The 19,593-nt window shown below is 38.7% G+C and overlaps 3 protein-coding genes across 4 annotated transcripts; 2 read left to right on the plus strand and 1 right to left on the minus strand.

Annotated features, from left to right (window-relative positions):
- The first annotated feature begins 17 nt into the window (after positions 1 to 17).
- Positions 18 to 11,120, plus strand: LOC144650391 (protein YIPF3-like). 2 transcript variants are annotated; one of them, XM_078510057.1, is made up of 11 exons: positions 18 to 108; positions 2,378 to 2,448; positions 2,861 to 2,951; positions 3,280 to 3,386; positions 3,991 to 4,039; positions 4,618 to 4,710; positions 6,008 to 6,139; positions 6,613 to 6,732; positions 7,635 to 7,758; positions 8,236 to 8,385; positions 9,364 to 11,120. In XM_078510057.1, the coding sequence occupies exons 1-11, from the start codon at positions 31 to 33 to the stop codon at positions 9,393 to 9,395; spliced, it is 1,047 nt and encodes a 348-aa protein (XP_078366183.1). In that variant the 5' UTR covers positions 18 to 30; the 3' UTR covers positions 9,396 to 11,120. The 2 variants fall into 2 exon arrangements, with proteins under 2 accessions (XP_078366183.1, XP_078366184.1); XM_078510058.1 differs by having other exon boundaries at positions 8,236 to 8,295.
- A 791-nt stretch (positions 11,121 to 11,911) lies between these two features.
- On the minus strand, positions 11,912 to 13,910 carry LOC144650397 (von Hippel-Lindau disease tumor suppressor-like). The gene is made up of 2 exons (XM_078510064.1): positions 13,547 to 13,910; positions 11,912 to 12,359 (listed from the first exon to the last, which is right to left on the minus strand). The coding sequence occupies exons 1-2, from the start codon at positions 13,884 to 13,886 to the stop codon at positions 12,241 to 12,243; spliced, it is 459 nt and encodes a 152-aa protein (XP_078366190.1). The 5' UTR covers positions 13,887 to 13,910; the 3' UTR covers positions 11,912 to 12,240.
- A 929-nt stretch (positions 13,911 to 14,839) lies between these two features.
- Positions 14,840 to 19,530, plus strand: LOC144650374 (uncharacterized). Its single transcript, XM_078510031.1, has one exon. It carries the CDS (start codon positions 14,887 to 14,889, stop codon positions 17,275 to 17,277), a length of 2,391 nt encoding a protein of 796 aa, XP_078366157.1. The 5' UTR covers positions 14,840 to 14,886; the 3' UTR covers positions 17,278 to 19,530.
- The last annotated feature ends 63 nt before the right edge of the window (positions 19,531 to 19,593 follow it).

Below are 19,593 nucleotides of genomic sequence, written 5' to 3' on the forward strand. Positions count from 1 at the left end.
TTGAGGCCCTTAGATGCTTCCCGATCCAAAATGGCGACGCTAGGCGACGAAGATAAAAGTAGTTCGGCTTCCAGTGAGAGCCGCTCTTCAAGTTGGTATCTTGTACAGGTGAGTCGATTACCTTAACTAAACTTTAAACTGTAAAAATCCTTATCAACGCTTCTCAAATTGCTTTGTTTGTTGTGAGAATTTTATGCCAAAAAAACATAATAGTGGTTGATTTCGACTAGCATAACACGTAAGCTCATTTACAGTTTGTAAGCTTAACTGAACTGTCAATAAATAGGCGTAAATGGTCACCTTAAACCTTAAACAGTCAAACTGAAATATCGCTATCGAAAGAAAATGTAATGGCGAAACACCTTTTCAATTTATTGCTAAATTAATAAGGTTAAATATAATAATTATATTTTTTGAAGAAAACTATAGAAACGACTATACAGTTTAGATAATAGAGAATAAATGTGTTAAGACATTAATCTGTTGAAAGATGCTAGGTCTGTCTCATTTTTGTACATTTTCTTATCCACCACTACCTTCCAAGAAATTGCTCACAGTGAAATTGTAAAAAAAAAAGGTAAAGTCTGCTTCGAGCCTAGTGGCCCATACAGGCCGGAGCTTATCCCGGTTTCCGTAGCATTAAGCGACTAGGAGTATTGCTACTCCCCCCTGGATGGGATGCTAGTCCATCGCAGGGTTACCCCCCAACAGTAAGTTCGCCGGTACCCATTTATACACCTGGGTGAAGAGAGGCACTGTGAGAGTAAAGTGTCTTGCCCAAGAACACAATGCAGCGCCCCGGCCAGGCCTCGAACCCGGGCCGTTCGACTCGGAGGCGAGCGCGCTAACCATTTGACCACAGCGCCTCCCACCTTCACAGTGAAATTGTAATTAAAGAAATTGTTTCAAAATATGAACTATTTCATAATTATGCTACACATCATTCTATCATTGCACGTGAAAATAAGGCCCGGTTCAGACGCCGTACTTTTCATGAGCTGAACTCAATTCGAATCTGGACCGACACAAATTGACAAAAGTACGCCTCTTGATTCAGACGCCGTACTTTTTGGCCGTTCCGAGGCCGTTTCTATACAGTTCCAATAAAACCAGTCAAAATACATTATAATAATTTATGAATTAGGATCAGCACATGAAAACTACGGCGTCTGAATCAAAGTCGTTCCAAAGGCGTTCCACAGGCGAAATTCTCGGCCAAGCCAGGCGGGAAGAACGGGTGAGCCGTTCCAAATTGAAATAGCTGTTCTAATTTGATTCAGACGCCGATCTTTTCATGTACTTAATTCAAGGAATTGGGTTTGGCTCATGAAAAGATCAGCGTCTGAACCGGGCCTAAGAACTCACAGTTGACCTTGCTCCGAATGTGTGGCTTCATAGCTCAGTTGGTAAAGCATCACATTGCTATCGCAGAGGTCAAGGGTTTGAATCCTGTTGATTAGCCCTGAATTTTTTTCAGGCTTCTTTTTTTGCAATTTCTTTAATTGAAATTTTACTGCAAGGATCACTTCTTTACTTTGAACATTATCATATTAAATTAAAAACAGCCTCATGCAGTAGGGTGCATTCTGTGTATAACATACACTAAGGTTTTCAAAATTGTACCCCATTCCAAGACAAAATAGGTCATCTGAAGGTTGGCTAAGACATGCCAGTGTGAATCCAAGGACTGACAGTAAACCTTTAAAGCCTATGCCAAAAATCTTTGGCGCAAACTATATAAATCAGCGGTTGAATATTCAGTTTTGCCAAGTACCATATTTGGAAACACAAAGAGTTTGTACGCGAATACTTTACAAACGTAGACACAGGCAACAACATTTTCAGTTTTGCAGTGAGTTACTTAAATTGAATTCCATCCTAAAGGCCGTAAATTTCTTACAGAAACTAAAGAAATCCATTATTAAAGCGTATTCAAGTGATGTTCTCCAGACTACTTAACGATGATAAAACAGGAGTTTTTTAAACTAAATTCACATTTATCCAACCAAGCTTGTTCAAAAACAAGATCCCGCCATTGTGCCTGAGCTAGCGCGCACTGTGAATATTTCCAAATGTAGCAATTTTGATTGGTTAATTCTTTTCTCCTGATTTTCAAAATATGTTACTTAATGGAAACAAATGTGCAAATGCTTTGTACAATGCGAATAATCATAGGGAGTTGCACGTTTCAACCCTTTTGAGTTTCTGATAAATATAGCCTGGCTTCAGTCAGGAGAAGTGGGGAGGGGGGGGGGGATGGTTTCAACAAGACACGTTTCATATCAGTCTCAATCTGAAGCCTTGTAAATTCAATCCTTTGTATGTTAATACCCCTGGTTACATGAACACTATGTTATTGTTTGCTACTGTCTTGTAGGATAATTCTTCTGCAGTGATTGATATTGCTAACACTGATGATCTTCAATCAGAGCCAGGAAATGTGGAAAGGTTGGTATTTTGTATTGTTTCAGGGAGTCAAATTTGAGGTTTGGTACTGTTAGGCTGTTTCAAAAATTACCAAGTGCTATTAGAGTTATCCTATTAGCCAAAAATTGTGACAATTTCATTTTTAAATTTGTTATCTCTCAATTTTGTTTTGTCCGTCCAAGATGGTGTCTTAGTATGACATATGTCCTTTCTAGTGAAAAACAATTATTTGCAGCCCTGCTAAGGGGTAAAACATAACTGCAAAACCAACAAACACCAGTCCCTTCCCTCTCTACCCTGGGAAAATTATTTGTTGATTGTGTGTTGAATTTAGAAGGTTACAATAGGTGGTTTTAAGCATCATGCATGTATGTGTTCAGTGCTACATAACATTACTATTCTCTCTGTTTGGTAATTTTTTTTTCTTGATCAGTCCTGATGGGAGTCCAAGTCGGCAAGGAATTTCAGAGACAGAGTTTATGGAGAGGATTAGAGAGAGAATGGCCCAGGAAGTTGGAGGATATGTAAGTGAACTTGTTCACATCAACTTTAGATTTTTGTCAGTAAAAATTAATGCTCTATTATTTTCTGTATCGTGTATGACACGAAATGAAATCCCAATTCCCAACCCAAATTTTGCCTTGAAATCCCATTTTCCAACCTATTGTTTTCCCAATTTTCCAAATCCCATTACCAGCTCCATTGTTGATTTGCTTGTGATTCCCAGCCCCAGTGACCCAAATCTCATTTTCCCAGTGAAACTTCCCCAAATTCCAGTTCCCATTTTACCCCTTCAGGCCTCTCTTTCTTTGTTTATTATGTGTTTACTTGTTTTTGTTTTCTTTTATATAGGTTTGGCAGGCTGGTAAGCAGTCGGCCAAGAGAGCATTTGATCTGTACGCTAACATCGATATATTAAGACCCTACTTTGATGTTGAACCCATTGAAGTTCGCAACAGGTAGATAATCTTTAATCTGTGAACCTCAGGTGATTTTTTTGGTATGTTTCGTATAAGACTGGCCCATATATTCAGCGAAGTTCAAAATATTTAATAATTTTTCCATGAGCGTGCATTGGATATGAGATGAAAGATGGCCAATGAGGCCTGTAATGCCGAGTTGGCTATAACTATCTCATATCCAACAAGCCCAAGTGGAATAATTGTTTTATTAAAAACACCCAAAGAATTGCAATATTTCCGCTCCCCACCTGTTTTCGTTGACAGGCACACCAACCCTCCCAAGTTTGGTCACCAGTGAAAAATTTTAGTTGCTAAATTAAGCCATGCTTTTAATCCTTCTTCTCAATTTTTAAGTAGTCTCCAGGCTGGAGACTACGGTTCCAATTTAGTCGACAGCTCCAAAATTTTAGTCTCCATGGTGACTCAAATGTTCTTAAATTGGAGGGTTACACACCCACCATAATAATTATTTTTTGTGGTTTGTGGTATGTGAGCTCATATACCGTGGCCTGTAAAGGTATCATAACTCAGGTAACACAATGGCTAATTTTTAATAATATGCATTATACAATCACATATGTCTTCTTCTCATACTTTCCAGGCTGCTCCAGTCGTTGATCCCTAAGTTACCATCGGCAGCATCCCCTCAGGTACTGAAATAATAATTATTGCAAGTTTAATCAGGCTACAAGTGTTTCAGATTCATTTGTGTGCGAGCAATGTGTTTGGGCACCACTTGTAAGATGTAAAATGTGGTTTTCAAAAAGTCATTATAGAGACAATAATATACATGTATGAGACAATTTTTTAAGTAGCGTGTTAACATCAACATCATGCAACACTCGACATGTGCACTCAACACTTTTTTAGGTGCTTTCAAAAACCTCGCCATTGTCTTGTGAATTTTGAATGTTGTGTTTATTGACTTGTGTAATCATTGCTAGGACAATGTTGCATTCTAAGTCATCTCATTGTAAGATGGATTAACAGTTGTTATTAGGGTGATCAGTGCTTGACATAATAAAAAATTTGGTTTGTATCTGATCTTAAAATTGGTTTAAAAAGGTGGTAAAAAACGTATAAACTGAATTTTCGGTAACTCTATGTTACCTTCATCAGAGTTAAAATTGGTTCAGTTTTTGCATAATAAGTTTTCTAAGTTTTACTGTCTTCTATAACATCAATTTAGGGATAATAATTTGAATGTATGTTTTCTTGTTTCCAACAGACAGTTGTTGGTGAGTTGTATGGCCCAATGATGTTGGTGTTTACGATGATTGCCATTCTTCTCTTCAGTATGAAAACATCAGGACACACAGTGGTAAGATATCATTACACATAACTAGGGCTATGCACAATTTGAGTGACAAAAAAATAAAAACATAATCTGATTTCTGATTTCTAAGCATGGCTATCAACTGCCAGGTAATTAAATACAGGTACTAGGTAACAGTCATGATTTCATTTCAATCCGTATAAAATGGATGAACTGCAGTTCACTTAAATGCACCTGTTTAAACCCAGGTCAGACCATAGCTTTCAATTCTTAAGGTTTTGTAGCGTCTGTTGTAACAGCATCTGGTAACTTCCTGATCTCATATCTTAAAATTGTTTCTAAATGCCTTTAGAAATTAAGTCATGCGTGGGCGTGTTTAAAACACGAAATGGCGAAATGGCGAAACGGCGAAATGGCGAAATGGCGAAATGACGAAATGGCGAAATGTTAAGATAAATACACGTAAATAATATAGTTTGGTTTCCTTTTGAACTTCAAGGTAGTTCTGTTTACATGTCTAGACTGAATTATTTCAAGGGAACATTTCAATGTTCTGGCCCAGAAATATAATGAATACTTGTCACTTATCACAACGCCAAATTGAACGTATTGCTGAAAGGTCGCAGCACACCAGGATATTTTTTTCATTTAGCACTTGCCAAGTTGCCTATCAGTATCTGCACTGCACTACAGAGCTTACATTGTATCGAAGGACTGATATAGACATCGACCGTTACTCCGTTTCTGTACAAAGAACGTTTGCCACTGATATCGTGTATGAACTTTACCCGGAACTTTATCGCAAAGTAGGTTTGGTTTTGTTAATCCATTTCTTTTGAATGTTGGAGCTCAAAGCATTACTTCATAGCCGAGACTCGGTGGTAAATACGAGATAAACAAATCATTTTCTTCCAATGTCTAAACGAAATGCCAACATCTCGATCAAGAATGTCCTAGGCGTATCAAACAGCGCCCTGTTAACAGGGAGAGACTGGAATCCAAATTACCCATAGGTTCGTGTTAGGTTCGTGACGGGTCTACGTGACGGAGAATTTGTGATTGCAGTTTCTTTTATTTTTCGGGACTTATCTACAAGGATGAATTCGGCAACATATGAAAATTCCAGTGCAACGGTAATATCGTATAACTTTGGCTTTTATCTTCAGTATCATTTCGCCATTTCGCCATTTCGTGTTTTAAACACGCCCGTCATGCGTGTATGTAAACATTGTTTTGGTTGCTATTGAAAGATATTATTTTGATTGATTTTACATGGGTATAATTTCACTTTGTATTTCAGTGACTGAATTAAATTGTTTATTTGTACTGTTGTTGTTTGCAGCAAGAGGGGACACTGATGGGCACAGCTTTTGGTGTTTGTTTTGGATACTGGCTTGGTGGAGCAGCATTTTTCTATTCTGTGGCATTCATGTGCAGCACCCACCTAACATTTCTCCAAATTCTCTCTTTATCAGTAAGAATACTTATGTCCTGTAAATTCATTCAGTTTGAGGCTCGTACTTAATAGCTTAGAAATGGACCAAAATCCTTGTTGAATTATGGCTGCCACAATGTTTTTCAAAAATAAACTATAATGTGGTGATGCAACTAGTACTTGATCACTCAAGCGTCAACCCTTTCGGGGAAATACAAATTTGGTGCATTTTAATTGTAGCCTGCATAGTAAGGCATAGAAGGAGAAGGGGTATAATCAGGAGGAAAAAAAGAAGGGGGGGGGGGGAGATTTTTCTTTTTTCTCACCCCCTAATACATATACATGTGGGTCTTCTATGCAGGCTATTAATGTCATTTGCCCAATTTGTGAGTGCTGTCAAAATTCAGTTTACATCCTTGAAATGATTGCAGTTGTTTTATTTTGTTTTATTATTATAATAAAAAAATTTACAAAACAATTTACTGATTCACAAATCTGTCACAATATTTCAGGGATATGCATTGTTTGGAAATGTTCTGTGTCTTTTTCTAACAACTGTTGGGTATCACCATTCACACTCGTTCTTTTATGCCCTGTGGTTGGTGTTTGGAGGACTATCAGCTGCTAAACTGGTGAGTGACATGGGCATTGCCATGTTTAACAACAACTGTCTTGAAAGTTGATGTAAAGTTAAGAGACTAGGGGTTGCCCCTCCTGAAAGGTCTCTGGACTGATTCAAATACTCTGCGATATACCATTGTTTGTAGTGCCATTCAAAAGCACAGCAGTGTTAAATAAGAGTTAACCCCTGCCTCGTGAATATGGAGGATGGGTGCCTGGGATACCCGGGAGTTCCTCTACTGAGGTCAGCCGGCCCTCCCCAGATAGAATAAAGCTACCAAGGCTGGCAATCCCAACAAAACAGCCATGAGCCCCCACACACAGACACCCGTCACACTGATTAAATCAGTGGAAAAAAATTAATGAATAACTAATAACAAGAAGCAGGGAAGGGAGGGAGGGAGGGAGGGGAAAAACTCGCAAAACATCCCTGAAAACCCTCCATGGAACGAAGACCTGACACCACGCTGTAATGTCCGAGAACGTAAAAGCACTGAGCCTGAAAAGAGCTAGTAACCGCTGACCACCAGGACAGCTGACTACCCACTGGTTGTGGTTAACTTGGTTAAATTGCTTATTTAACTTGGTTAAATCGCATTTAACCTCATAAAGGTGAAGTCTGCATTCAAGCCTTGTATCTGACCATGCTGACCTTATTTCCAGTCTGCATGAAGGAGTATTAAATTTCCCCCCGGCAAGCATTAAATTTGGCAGTACTGCTTATTACACACCTGGGTGGAGAGAGGTATAATCGTGTGATAATCATAAGACAGTGCACCTCCCACAGATCCTAAATGCATTCATTTGATACTTCAACAAAGTGGAAACCCTCTTGTTAACTCGTCTATGGTCTGTTTGTGGGTACTTAAGTTTTCATATTTTGATGTGTTTTTTGTAATGTTCTATCTTGTAGGTGACTGTGTTTATGAGCCGCACATTCAATCGACGTCAGGGTTTGATTGCTGGTTGTGTGGTGGCTGCTGTGCATTTATTGTTTTTATTGTACCTCCACTTTGCATATCACAGTGTTTATGAAGGTCAGTACCATGCATTGTTACATGGTCAAGTAATTTGATGATGGTTTAATTTGCAGTCCATAACTTGTAACAATTCTTTTTTGTTAAGTTTGGACCTCACTTGAATGAAACTTAGCATCCGACCCACTGGGAGAGTAACAAAAGGAATCCTTTCAGATTTATAAATGTTTGGCTTTAAAGAGTTTTCACCTGGTCCTGAAAATGTTTTTAATGTTGAAACAAATTTTAGACCATTTTATTTTAAACTTCAGTTGTTAACTTCACATGTACCGGTAAATCTGTGGAATTTTATTACTTAAATTCAATATGTTACAAGATCTTAATATTGTACAATGAACAGTAGTTAAACAGCAGTCTGATAATCCATCACAACCTCATTTCCAGGGTCTCTCTCTTCCTGCTTCCTGGGAATAAGGTTGAATCCATCAAAGACTTGAGATTCTGTAAACTTTGAATTTTCTTGCCTCTGATTTTCAGACTCAGCCGACATGATCTTGTCTCGTCACTCAAGAGAAGTAATGACCACATCTCTGCAAGGTATGACACCATCTGTTGCTCAGTTGAAAGACATTGGAAGTGATCAAGTGATTGCCACGCTGTCCAGAGTCAAACGGAGCATAAATGACAGTATGTTTTAGGTTTTTTGTAATAAATAATAATTGTTTCTTGTTTTCAAAACATTAATTTTTAACATTCAAGTTTTCAATTCGTTAGGCCATTACATAATACAGGAACCCCCTGGCCAGTGTCATTTTACTTGTCATGTACCTGTAGGTGTATTCATGAACCTTTAAGGACTTGAACTCGTGTTTTCATTGAATTGATACCACTTTAGAGTATTCTATTTGTAGTCCTTGTAGTGCCAACATACGGTATTGTGGTTTGTTTTCGAAGTAAGTTGTAATGAACTGGAGCTGGGTAATATCATCATTAACAATATTATTCTAATAACAATCTCTTTTGCCTGGTCCAGTAAGGGTTTGGAAAGGTCAGCACATAATTTTTTTCTGGGGGTGTGAGTTCACAGGGTTTTTTTGCCATTTAAAGGGACATCATTGGTCAGCATGTTTTGAAAAAAGTCCACCTTAACCCGAAATCAAAATACGCGTAGAGAACCTTCAGAAATCTGCTCCAATCATCTTAGTATTTTTTTTCTTCTAAATTTTCCCATTTAGTGAAACACTGAGAAGATTGAAGGAGATTTCTGAAGGTTTGTTTTGAAAAAAGTCCACAGTGGTCTTTTTTTCAAAACGTGAAAACTAGTGTCCAGGTCAGCGCGGTAAGAATGCTGACCATGTCCCTTTAAATTGCCCCTATAGTTGCATCTCGCTGACTATCCCCCTCCCCTTCCAGCGATGTGTTTTCCTCACTTAAGCAGCAGAGTATTTCACTGTACAGGAACTATGCAACATTTCGGCCCAGTGAAGGGTGGATAACATTATCCACCAGACAAATCGCCATCCAATGGATAAGTGACAGTTTTGACAAAACAAACCGTGCTTTCCTTTGGATAGCAATTTATCCAGTGGATAGTATTATCCATCCTTTGACCAACTGGTTTCCTCAATGCTAACAATAATTAAACTGTTTTTTTTTTCTGTCTAGCTATGGTTGGAGTACCATCCATGACCATGTGAACAAAGAATGATATTGCCTCGCTCAGCGAACTGAATAATCTGATGTCAGCTTTAGACGAACTAGATAATTCTCGTGAACCTCTGTAGTAAATGTTTACGGCAACATTGCTGTGTTAAGACGTAACGTCAAGGTGGAAAATGGAGGAAATAGTTGTGGATCATATTATATTTTAGAGTGCTCTTGTACCACAAAAGTCTCATCTTGACAAAAAAAATCGTTTTACTGGGCTCCATACATTTCTCGTGGTACCTACAACTGAGATGATTTTATTAACTAAAGATATCAGTATCCAGGGAGGTGTGCTGGTCAGTTCCTTAGTTATTTCTAAATGTTCTTTGTGGCCGATGTTGAATTTGGCTTAAAGGGGCTAGGTCACGGTATTTTAGGAAATTCTATTTATTTTAATTAGGTAATTATTAAGAGCTGTAAACTTCAAATTGGCAGAGCAAAAGTCATTTATTGGCAAAATCACGGCCACATCATCAGCCACAAAGAACATTTAGAAATAACTAAGGAACTGACCAAATGCAATCCATTTAATCTTCTCCTATTTTGCCCATCTATGCCCCTTTTTGGCCTTTCTGTGTTTCTTTTGAGTTCTTCTACAGTTTAAAGCCGTTATTGTGATATTTCAGTTAATTCTATGACCGATTGGTCAGTGCTATAAATTGCCTCAAATTGCATGACATAGCCCCTTTAATTTTATAGATGGAAACAGTACATTTATTTACCAGTCCGGCTAGCCAGAATGTTAGCCTTCTTCTTTATTTGCTTACTTTAGGTCATAAGAAACTTGTCTTTGATCATTCTGTGTGAAATACAGCATATTAAGTAACTTGACATCACTGGATGCCATTCACGGCTACTAAATTCAGGCACATTTCTTGGGAGCAAGGGGGGGCAACCAAGAGTGGGCTGAAATTCTGAGATAAGATGTTGTGTCAGAGAGGGTTTATTTTCTTTATAGGTTTAGTCTTTATTGCACTTTACAGACAATAATAGTAACCCATCAGACAGTGACATATTTAAAGACAAACATGAAAATTGTTTAATTAATTTGATAATGTGGGGATAGAGATGTGTCGTTTGAGAAAAACATCAAACGTACAACATGCTTGTGTGCCTAGAAAGCATCACACAGTGTTATAAAATGTTGGTGTGATCTTTGATGTTACTAATTTTAATGTTTACCTCCTTTTCTTTTCTAATTTTGTAACTTCTTTATACTTTTTCTGGGTGGATTTGTTTGCTTGTTGGGTGAAAATCTAGTTACAGTCAACTCTCGCCTTGCGGACACCCTGCTAGTGCGGACACTCACATTATGGATCCAGACCCCGGCGAAAGAGGTTTGACTGGAAAGACTCCCGCTATACAGACTCTCGCTAAAACGGACACTAAATGACGCCCGAGCGTGTCCACTGTAAGAGAGTTGACTGTATAACATAAATGCAAAAGAGAATTTATAATTTTCAAGAAATTATCTGCATAGGCAGAATTTGGGGTTGTGTAGAGATCAGCTTTACAGCTTACATTGTACCTCCAGCTAGCTGGTAAATTGTCATGTTTTGTTTTGAAATTGTGTCAAATAATTTATCCTGTAATGTTCAGTATTATACATATTAAAGCACATAGTTTATGCCAGTATAGTTTTACAAAACCTATAATAAACATGTACAGTTTAGTTTACCTAATGGGTATTTATTAAAATGGTCAAGAAAATTGTGGCTGTCTTGAGTCTTTACTTGCTGCGGCCTTTATTGTGCAAAACCAGTGTTGTATTTTATGATTTTATTTAACTTGGCATCTGAATTGTTTGCACATCTTTGTATCCTTGTCAACATTGTTTTATCGTTATAACTTTTAGAAAAGCATGTGGGAATTTTAGTTTAGAACAAAATTGAGTGCATTGCCACAGAGAAGCACAGCTGAATGGTTCTCGCACTTCTAGAGTATTCATAAAAATTCACAAGTGCTAAATGTACATGTATTACTCAACAATACACAAGGAGCAAATTCTTTATAAAACATTCAAGAAATTACACACTTGAACTTGTGACATGGGCTGAAAAAAGTTGCACCTGACGTAGGCTAAAGGTCTCTGCACACGTGGGGTCAAGATGCAGGGACATGTTGCAGCGACGTGAAGCAGCCACAAAATTATGTGTTGTTAACACTAAGAGGACATGTAACAGGGACGTGTAGCGGGGACATACGTATAGCAGTGACAAAATCACCAAGTGTGCACATGCAAGAAAATGTAGCAGGGACATGTCACAGCGACATGTCCCCTCGTGTGTGCTGATAATTTTTGGCACGTGCAACATAAGTTCTTGCAACATTTTGTCCCTGCAACATGTTGCACGCAGTCAAACGAGTTTTATTATAGGAAATTAACGATAATTTTTAGGTTTATTTTTTTTTTTTTTTTTTTTTTTTTTTTTTTTTTAATTTTTTTTTTTTTTTTTTTTTTTTTTTTTTGGGGTTTTTTTTTTTTTTTTTCTTTTTTTGTAAATCCATGCAACATGTCGCAGGGATAAAACTGCCGCAAAATCGTCCCTGCTACATGTCCCCTCAGTGTGAACAACACATGATTTTGTCGCTGCTACGTGTTGCTGCAACATTTCCCTGCGACATGTCCCCAGGTGTGCGGAGACCTTAAATGCTGTATGGAACTATTATGAACTAGAACTGGCCAATCATAGTCTGCAATTCCATAAAAATTTTTATCATGTACAATAAATATTATGTACAAGTGTGTAGACTGTAGAAGGCCTGAATCCCCTCCCTACCCCACCCCCAAGCAAGATGACATTGATAACAATGGAAACTCAAAGATGAGAACTGTCAATCACTCTGTGCAATGTCCCTGATGACTGTTTGTGGAAGAGGAAGTTGACTGATGTCTTGTGGCAAGACAGTCTTCTTAAGAAGATCTTTACAGTACTCCTGAAGAGTGTATGGCACTACGAGAGTTTAAAAAAAAAAAAATATTTATAGTGACATTGTGAATGCCAACTCTAAATAACATTTTAAAAATTAAGGCAGGGAAGTACTCTAAGTTGCTCTGGTTACCACTCTATACCAGAGGATAGAGAGTGGGTTGGAGGGGGGTTTTTAGGGTGGTGGAGGTGGAAATTTTTTTTTCGGCTCAAAGAGGCAGGAACTGCTAAGAAAAGGTGGGGGGGGGGGATGGGAGTAAAAGGTACAGGAGGTGGGAAGTTCAGATGTCCCTGCCTCTCCCCACCCCTCCTCATTCCTGGCCAGCTGCTTGTGCCTTTCTTCCTTTTCCTGTTGCATAATATTACACAATTCAAACATTTTTTCACTATTTCTTCCAAATCCTTCCCTACCTTGGTTATCCAGCTTTCCACTCTCCCTTCTCCTGCCTCCTGCATAGTTTCTGCCTCATTTACCCTGGGTTCCCACCCTCCTCCCTGCCCCCCCCCCCCAGAAAAATTTGTTTCCCTACCTGGCTTCAATACATCCCAGATAATTTTAAAAAAAATCCCTAAAAAACTCCCAACCGGCTTCTGTCCCAACATGCAATTTCAATTTTACAGTGATTTGAGCACCTGTCTGAAACAAATGTGCCAAACCAAACTAGCTGTCTATTTGCCTATTGGAATTCAGAGATTTCCGTTCAGCCTAATTCATACAATTTCTTAAATAAATTTTTATACACAAGAATATTGAACGAGATTACAGTTGTACATGATATGTATTATTATACAGTGAAGGATTCTGGAAATTCAATATGGTGACCAAACGTTTCCCATGGAAACCACCATGAGGCCAACTTAGCCTACCGCTTAATGACTTCCGACAATTTCAAGTGTTATTTCATGGGAGGTCAACAAGTGCAACAAGAATCTTGATAGTCTCCGATCCGATCCCGGAAACTGTTGATCATAGTTCACTAGATCTATTTTATTAAAAAGCAATCGAGTGGTTTTTTTTTTCTTTTTTAAAAAAGGAATAAATAAGAAGTTACGTCACTTTCGTTTTTTACATAAAACAATGCGTGAGATAACATCGATGATTTTACGAGGAAAATTGCGATATGGCCGCTATAGCTACCAGTCTGAGAGATGTGTCAGATCTAGATAAGATTATCAGTTCTGTGTTTTAGGAAAATTTCTTGTAGCCTTACCGTTAGGGTACGGCGTGATAACAACTTCGTTTCTAACAAAACCATTACGATTTTCAGCCTCTATCGGTCGAATTTCAGGTGCTGCAGGGTAGTAGATTTTTCTGAAGTTCAAAAGCATTACAGCATTCGTTTCTTGTTCAACTGCGATCCACGGATGCGTTACAAAAGTGTTCACATCGTAACGACCATTTGATGGATCAAGCGTTGAATACAAAACTTGTTCTCCCTGATAGTTAAGCCATAAGACTTTTACACGGCTTCTTGACCGGTTGATGAATCGAACTGGTGTTCCAATCATCGAGTGTAAAGATCTTGTTGGAGGAGGATCGCTACCTTCCATCTTGTGTTCTTGTTTATGACTGTGTGTATGCTACCACGAATCGTCCAGTGTCTGACGATTCGGAAAGGGAAGTTCGAAAATGGGAATATTTCCTGACCAGGGCCTGAGGGGTAAGGGAACTGGGATTGCTACACTGGGAGAATGTCTTCACTGGGAAAATGGGATTTGGGAACTGGGACTGCGATTCAAGAAAAATCGGAATGGGAACGCGTCAGTAATAATGTCAATAACATTCCTCAAAGCATAGTTACAATGTAAAACCGAACGAAATCAACGCCGCACGCAAGTGTCCAGTGTCAGTAATCGAGTGAAGTTACCAGCGGAACAGAGAGAGAAGCCGCGCGAAGGGAGAAAGAGAAACCGAGAAGACGGAGGTAGTAGAAGAAGGGAGGTGTGCGAGACAGAGGAAGAAGGACAGGGGAAGGAAAGATACTACAAAAGAGAACAAAATAAGGCGCAAGAATAGGGGAAGCTGAAGGGGGCAGAGGGAGAGGACAAGGGGAGAAAAAACGGAATCTCAAGACACACGAAAGAAGACTGAAGCCACAAAGAAGAAAGAGGGTGGAGGAGAAAGAAGGAGGGCGGCGAAACAGAGAAAAAAAGGGAGAAAACAAGACGAGAGGGGAGCCAGAACGACTGGGAAAAACACTGCTGGGAGGGAGAGAAAAAAGGGGGGGGGGAAAAGGGGGAAAGGGAGAACCCCAGGACCCTTCCTCTTTGATCTTATGTACCAAAGTGACAAGTTTTTCCTGTGATATCAGTGGAAAATTATCGGAAAATACTGGTCGTACTATTTGGGCAATTCACTACTTTTTTCTTGTTCACTCAGGAAGTACTACGCGAAGGATTGAGAGCTTCTTTGTACGCCTTGCGTACCTATGACGAAAAATTACCATCTCCACCCCCAAGCAAAATTGTCCTCATGTGACTTCACATGCACCGACATGCACCGTACCAGACCAGGCTTTGCACCGTTACGCGCTCCGCGTTCAGAAAGAAAATGGCTAAGCTTTCGGGTTATTTGAGCGTTTTCTATGCAGTTGCCTTTTGGTGGTGTATTTTACACGCTTCTTTAGTAAGGGCTGGTGTCGTAAAAGAAACCAGAAGCGATCTTTCGCCTTTCAAATCGACATCACATGGCGTCGAACAAACCGGAACAAAGTGCAAAATGTTGAAGTGCTCGCTCACCATCGACGCCAGCGAAGGGGACAAATTCAAAGAACTGATATTCCGCGAAGAAGCATTGGCTATTTTCGTTTTCGTCACAGTTGGGAATGAAACAGCTCCTGAACTAAAGTCTGGAAAGTTCGCAAAGGATGGAACGAAGAATGTGACATCCCATAACCTTCAAGTCAAACAAAAATGGGCATGGTTGCGAAATAAGCGAGGTAGATTTCTGGCTACCCTCCCGTATGATTTTGATATTCTCTCTCTAACTACGTTGAAAAGAGACACGTTCTTTTTAACACTAAGCATAAATGCAAAACCCTGGGACTGCTATGCAAATTTGTCAAATGGCTGCTTGGATAGCTTGATTGCTTCAACTATCATAGACAGCCTCACAGGTGCCAGTGGTAATGTTTGTGTTAGAGCTGTACAGATCAAAGAGAATAATGATGTGAAGGACGGGGGGTATCGCTGTTGTGAACGAAAGAACAATTCCATGGTGTGCGATATACCTATTGAAAGCAACCCATGGATTCAAGTTGCGCTAAGATTTCTGTGGGCGTCTTCAATTGGATTTGGCCTTTTTGCACCCCTTCTGTTCAAGTATCTTCCAAAAGAGTTCAAAAAAGGACCAAGAATAAGACCAAGGGCGATGTTTGCCAGAAAAGAATCTGAGATCCCAGAGGCTGAGACATCATCGGTAGACCTGGTCTCGCTGAGTACACGCCCATTGCTATTTGCGTTGGATGGCGGAATGTTAGATGTTCTAAGGACAAAGACTGAGTCTGTTTTCTTCTCAAGATTAAGCCGTTGTCTCTTTGTTATCTTACTAAGCTGTCTCCCTCTCCTTCAAGGCTTTATCTATGCCTATTTGAAAAAAGCCGAGGTGGGAATCTCAACTGGAAAATTGCTTGGTGTTGGAGACGCATTTATCACCTTAATGGAGAAGAACAGCAAGTTTGCATTGAGTGCAACATATTGCTTTTGCATTTTATTGATCTGCATTGCAATTGCAATCCCTAGAACTTTATCAGACTTTGCAAGGCGGCTTTCAGGGAGGCGAGATGAGCGCTTGTTTCTTGGATTTAAGAAACCAGATGAGATCATTTGCTCATCGGACCAGCGAGGCTTCCAGCTGCTTTATGAGAATATGGTCTTTCATCTAAATTGCCTACTAATGTGGAAGTTCTGGAAGTTCATGTTCTTGGTTGTCACCTATCCTCTACAGAAGATTTGTGGCATAAATGTCTTTGATGACGACATAGATTCAAGTTTCAATGCTGAGCCAGAAGATACAGAAAAAAGATGTGAGCTATGCTCAAACATTTGCAAGACAATTTTGTTACTGTTAGTTTTCCCGATATGGGCTGTCACTATTACTACAGCTTTCCTTCTGTACATTATTCCAGTTACTTATGTAGCCTTCCGCGTCTGGAAGATGTTGTTCCGTATTGAAATTGAATCACAGTGCTGCCAGAACATTCCTTCCTTTGTTAAGATAACATCTTTTCCCATTTTATACATCTTGTTCATTGTGTTTTGCATGTGCGTCGAAGTGGCATATTTCATGCTGGGAGTCACCTTGACTGTAAACATCATGTTTCTAGGCAGCGTCACTGGTTTTACAACTATGGGCCTGCTATTTTACATCGAGGTTTACCTTCCGTACATCGTCCTTGGTTTGTGGGTCATCTTGTACATGCTAAGAGCTACTAACAAATACTATGCCCAATTTACAAACCTAAAGACCCTTGTCTTTGAGGAGTGTGAAAAATTTGATGAAGAAACTAGAACAGAAGCCAGCATCCGAGAATCATTTAGTGGACCATTAAGCGCAGACAGGAGATCAGCATCAATGTCTTCCCTTCAAAGGTGCAAGTCGATAAACTTCCTTGTGACCATAGATGATTATGGTGTTCCTAGTATTCCGCTGGATATCTTCCTTGCATCCTCGCATCAGCTAATGCCTTTCAAACGCATCATGTTGGCAAAGTTTCTGAAGGTCATTGCCCTGGGTAGCTACCTTGTGGTCATATTCTTATTTGTGATGTCTCTGAGAAAATTTAATGCCGCAAGCCCTGCAGTCCAAGGCCTGGCACTGTTGTTTCTTGGTGGGCTGCCGTTGTTGGCTTTGCAAAGCCGTGGTCAGTCGGAGGCAGAAGAAATCAGAGCAAGGTTTTATGTGAAAGATTTTATTAAACAATACACCAAGAGAGCTTTGTAAGTTAAACTTACAGCGCTATTAGAGCAGTTTTTGTTAGAGTAGCAAAACCAAAACCAAAGTTAAATCACTCTGGCCAATCACAAAGGATGCAGACAATCCAGTGAACCAAGCAAATACTGCATGTATTTGCTTTGAATTTTGTTTGGTTCACTGGATTGTCCGTGTATGATGTAAAGTGCAGGAAAACATGTGTGAGCCAGTCTCAATTGGTTTTGGTTTTACTTTTTCTGATTGGTTGAGAAATTGACACATGTTTTTTAAGCCAATTATGAAGCAAAGTGATGAAAGCAAATGTAAAATTCAAGTGAAAATCGCCCTATATGCAGAAATTGTTAATTAACAGTAAACATAGTGAAATTAATATAAAGGGCTCGTTGATCCAAAAGCACAAAGGTAGCAGATATACATGTACAGCCTGTTTTTGCCTATATACCAGGATGTTTAGGCAAAGGTTATTCACAGTAGATATGAACATGGAATTCTAGATATGCACTTTTAACATGAGCCTCTGGCTCGGATATAGAGGGCAACCTCATCCCGCGCATGACATAAATAAATTGATTGATTTTTTGATTGATTGATGACAAAATAAGGTGGAAATTTCAGCTAGTGGATGCTCAGAGGAATTTTAATTGGCAGGGTTGTTTAAATTTTAAATTAGCTCAATGTAGGAGTGTTCTATTCTGTTCTTGCTACCCTTTGATTTTGGGAAAGCCAGTTACTATTTTGGTATGTCCTTGATAATGACTGGAAGCTTTATAGGAGTGTTGTTAACTATAACTTTTAGAAACTTGTGATTGTACAGTCAACTCTCTCCAAAATGCACAACGTTGCTCAAGACTGGCTCTAACTGTTCATCTTACAGAGGTGTCTTATAGGGAGTTAAATTACATGTACATTCTCAAACTCAATTATAATTCATCAAGTTAAAACAATGAAAATTAAAACTGTGACGGTTGTTTGGATACCCGGACTTAATAAGCTCTATTTACTCTTTGGTTTTTGTTTTGATTGAGAAGATATATCAAACACTCGAGACAGTGTTTCATCAGCTATCCAAACACCTTGAATATCAAAAAATACTCTGCTGCAGGTTGTATTTTCAACTCTCTTCTCAGTGTTTGGATATCCCGGTGATACACTGCCTCTCGTGTTTGATATATTGCATAAAATATTTACTGAAAAACAGCAAGAACGGGACCAACACCAGGTGTCCGTCTTATAGAGGTGTACATCTTGTAGAGGTGTCCATTAAGAGAGAGTTGACTGTAATTGAGTGGAGGTGTCTTTCAGATTTGTTGTAGATTGTATAATAGTAATGGCACAGCAAAGAATAGTCTTCTGCAAGTGCCAATTCAGAATCTACTATAGAAACATGTACTAGCAAGCATACATGCACGGGGGTTCTGTGCAGTCCATTGGAATTTTCCTGACAGACTTAACTTAAGTTAAGCAGTCGAGTTTATCTACAACAAACTGAGGCAATTTTGTGAGTTGAGCATTGACAAAATAGAGAAAAAATAAACACAAGACTAGTTTGACTGAGCTGAAAAATTTCAAACTTAGCAAATTTCAATGACAAAATATATATTATTGCACTTAGGAGTGCAAAATGGAATATGAACACTCACATTGAACTTTATATAATTATATATAATGGACTACATAGAAGTTATTTTTGTAAAAATAGAGGCTTTAAATTTTGCAATTATGTAGTAATAATAATTAATTAATTAGGTGGTAATAATAAAATAAAAAATTCTTGTAGGTAATAACAAAATAATGTAATTAAATTGCATAACATAAGTAAATATTCAATATTGTATGGAATTTTTCAAGTATGAGTAATTTAATTACTGTTAGTTGTTTTGCATGATGAAAAAACATAAGTATCCCAATGCTGTAAATGTTTACTTATGGATAATAAAAACAAACCAAAAATTGGTTTAAGAAATAGTTGGTGAGCTTTTGATTGACAGGTGAACCCCTTTGGAGTTGTGTCATCATACATTTGCTCTTTAGCATGCAGTTTTCGGGTAATATTCAATATATTATTATTATTTTGTAGTTAAACAATCAAAATAATAGCAGCTTTGAGCCTGTTCGGTCCCAAATATGTATAACTACAATCTGTAACAGCCTGACTGACAAAATTTCAGAATTAGAACACGTTTTTTCATTGCATGTTCACGCTTAGATGAACCAACAGCAAAAATGGCTGTATTTCACCCTCTGCATTTTATCCCTGGTCTGCAGTCTGCACTTTACCCTCAGTCTTCATTTTACCCCCGGTCGTATGCATGTGCAGTGTGCGTA

This window comes from Oculina patagonica, chromosome 4 (genome assembly GCF_052425735.1).
Source record: "Oculina patagonica isolate OP01 chromosome 4, crgOcupat, whole genome shotgun sequence".
In the NCBI taxonomy this organism is placed as follows: Eukaryota; Metazoa; Cnidaria; class Anthozoa; order Scleractinia; family Oculinidae; genus Oculina; species Oculina patagonica.